At 38.2% G+C, this 3037-nt stretch overlaps 1 protein-coding gene across 1 annotated transcript in view; it reads left to right on the plus strand.

Annotated features, from left to right (window-relative positions):
• Nucleotides 1–3037, plus strand: part of abcc10 (ATP-binding cassette, sub-family C (CFTR/MRP), member 10) — a gene marked incomplete in the record, with an annotated part of 48960 nt that overhangs the window by 21448 nt on the left and 24475 nt on the right. Inside the window, 2 exon segments of the mRNA XM_014023914.1 lie at nucleotides 1653–1842; nucleotides 2315–2392. Of these exon segments, the coding sequence (XP_013879368.1) occupies nucleotides 1653–1842; nucleotides 2315–2392 (268 nt within the window).

The following is a 3037-nucleotide window of genomic DNA, read 5'->3' on the forward strand; positions in this document are numbered from 1 at the left end:
CCATCTGTCAGCCTTGTGCTGCTTTATGGTGGGAATAACTGAAGGTGGGGACAAAACAAAACCCCTCATTATTGTCCAATGTCCAACTGTTAAAGAGTCCACAGCTAATTTTACTGACTGTAACCAAAACAACGTGATCATTGCACTTAATCTTCACTAAAACAAGTGTGTAAATAGATTAAACATCACTCTACAAACAAGAGCAAAAATAAATAGTAAGAATCAGTCAGTTAATTATTAATACCTTGTACAGTGTGAGCATCATGTGGAGATTAGCCTTTCTCCTGCAGGGAGCAGTTTTTATCACTGCTCTCGTCATGTCGCTRGTATTTCAAAACAAAATCTGCGCTCTTCCTTCTGTCCATCAAGAGCTAACCCACGGGCAACATTCTGCTGATGTCAAAACCGTAAAAAGCGTGTTATCCTCGCAGTACCCACATGTGGTAAAAATGTCATGACAATCCGTCCACAAGTTTTTGACTAATGTCCACAGACAGACAGACAGAAAACATTACCTCGCCCTTGGCGGAGGTAAAAAATGTAGTGATCAGGAAAGTTACAGTTCAAGGAATACATTTAAAAAGATGTGTCTTAAGCCTGCTCTTAAAAACAGCAACACTCTCTGCAGCCCTCACATTTTCAGGCAGAGCATTCCACAGACGAGGGCCATAGTACTGAAAATAAGCCTCTCCGTATGTGTGTGTTCTGACTCTTGGAACAGTTAATAGTCCAGTGTCAGAGGATCTTAGGGTTTGTGGCGGTTCATAGGGCAATAACAGTTCAGCCAGATAAGATGGTGCAAGACGATTAAGACATTTAAAAACCAGTAAAAGAACCTTAAAATCAATTCTAATATACTCTGGCTATATTTTTCAAATGATAAAATCCTGTTTTTGACTTCAGTTGGATCATATTCACTCAAAATCAGGTAAAAAAAAAAAAGCTTTTAACAAAATATACAACATATTTAAGTATCTACTTTGACTTGCTTTAAAAAAAATAATGTCAAAAATATTTCCTTTACAGATTTGCTTGAATGTATTTACAGGTTTGCAATGATGACATTTTTTACAGTTTGTTTACTTTCTGATTCAACAACTTGACGTTTGAACTGTGTTTGGTGAATGTAAATARAGTTTCCATGAGCTTTTAACCAAGATTCCTAGCTTTCTTTTGATACCAAACATGTCCAGGTTCAACTGACAGATCTGAAGTTAAAAGAAATAAAAAACGGAACAAAACTGTGTTGCATGGGGGGCAACACTCCCCCACAATCTCATGTGTCACCTGGCCCAAGCTCCCTCCCCATCCCAGTCTGCTCTGTCGCGAGTGGTTTTTTTGTGCTAATGATTCTGTGTTCCTGATGTAAACATAGGATCAGAGCTTTTTTTTTACTCAACTTCCCTATTGTGTATTTCCAACAAGCTGCTAAAGGTAGCACAACCTGGTTGCACATGACCTGTTCACCTGTTGCCCCATGTTTATGTGTGTTTCTTGAATGGGTGTTCTTAACTGCAAGTTCCCAGTCTGTGAATCCTGTTCATTGACAATGACAATAAAACTGATTCTGATGTTTTTGTGTAGTGAAGCTTTTTACATGTAAACATTGTTTTTGTTCTGCTCTCTATTTTCTGTTTATTTCACTCCATCAGGACAAAGACATCTATCTGTTGGATGATCCACTGGCTGCTGTGGATACAGATGTTGCTGAACACCTTATGAAGAAATGTATAATGGGGCTTCTCAAAGGAAAAACCAGAATCCTTTGCACACACCGCATAGAATTTGTGGACAGAGCTGACTTTGTGGTCCTTATGGACAACGGAACAATAATTACAACAGGTAGAAGCAAATATTTTCACACACATAACTGGAAACTCTACATAATCATGTTTAGAAGATATTGTCATTTTTGATATAAAAATTACATTACTGCTCTGACAGTAGTAGTAGATTAGTTGATACAAAAAGACAAGTCAGTTTAAGGGTTTGATGACTCAGAATAGTTTTTATTTGTAAATAAAAGCTGTGATGTGTATTCTCTGACCATTCTTGGTAGGTTCACTTATAACTAATGTAGTTTATTTTACTGATGGATATTTATTGAAGTCAGGAACAGAACATTTGTGGAGGAAGAAACGAGCTGAATTGTTTCAAGACTTGGAATGTCTACCTAAAATGCTTTCTTTATTGCACAACCTGTTGAAGTTCAGTGGATGTTTAAAACATTTCAGACTTGTTTGAAAAGTTTTATTTGTTAAAAATAAATGCTCTTAACCATTGGAAAACATTTATTTCGTTAACTGCATCACAGGAACACCAACAGAGATCCTCCCCTTGGTAGAGGCTGTTCCAAAGACAGAGAGAAATGACACCAAAGAAGAACAAAAAGGTACAATCATTTTCTACCAGTCTGAATACAGAAGGCTTTGACTCAGACTTATTTGCCTCACTAGTATAAATGTTTTTACAAATGTTTGAACAGTCTTTTTTTTAGCACATAACAAAAGTTAAAAAGAAAAAAATTGTGAAGGTCTTCTGGACGGGTTCTTCTCTAATGAAACGTTTCGTCTCTCCTCCAAGAGACTTCATCAGTCTGCGAGTTTCAGGCAAAATTCAGGCTTTTAAGCCCTGCCTCCATGTGACTGATACTCACATCACATGGCTATCATTGACACCTAATTAACACCTATTGTTAACAGGGGGTGGAGTGATACTGGCAATAGCAGCACTGTAGGAGGGGGACAACTGAAAACGGAGGCCGTCCATCATTAAACAGAGGTGGAGGCCTCCGCTTTCAGTTGTCCCCCTCCTACAGTGCTGCTATTGCCAGTATCACTCCACCCCCTGTTAACAATAGGTGTTAATTAGGTGTCAATGATAGCCATGTGATGTGAGTATCAGTCACATGGAGGCAGGGATTAAAAGCCTGAATTTTGCCTGAAACTCTCAGACTCTCAGAATATGTTTTCTTCTTTCTCTTACACTGGCTTGTTTTTTCCTAACCTCTGTCCACTCATTTCCTCCACTTGCTTCC

The sequence above is a fragment of the Austrofundulus limnaeus genome, unplaced genomic scaffold (genome assembly GCF_001266775.1).
Source record: "Austrofundulus limnaeus strain Quisiro unplaced genomic scaffold, Austrofundulus_limnaeus-1.0 Scaffold396, whole genome shotgun sequence".
Classification (NCBI taxonomy): Eukaryota; Metazoa; Chordata; class Actinopteri; order Cyprinodontiformes; family Rivulidae; genus Austrofundulus; species Austrofundulus limnaeus.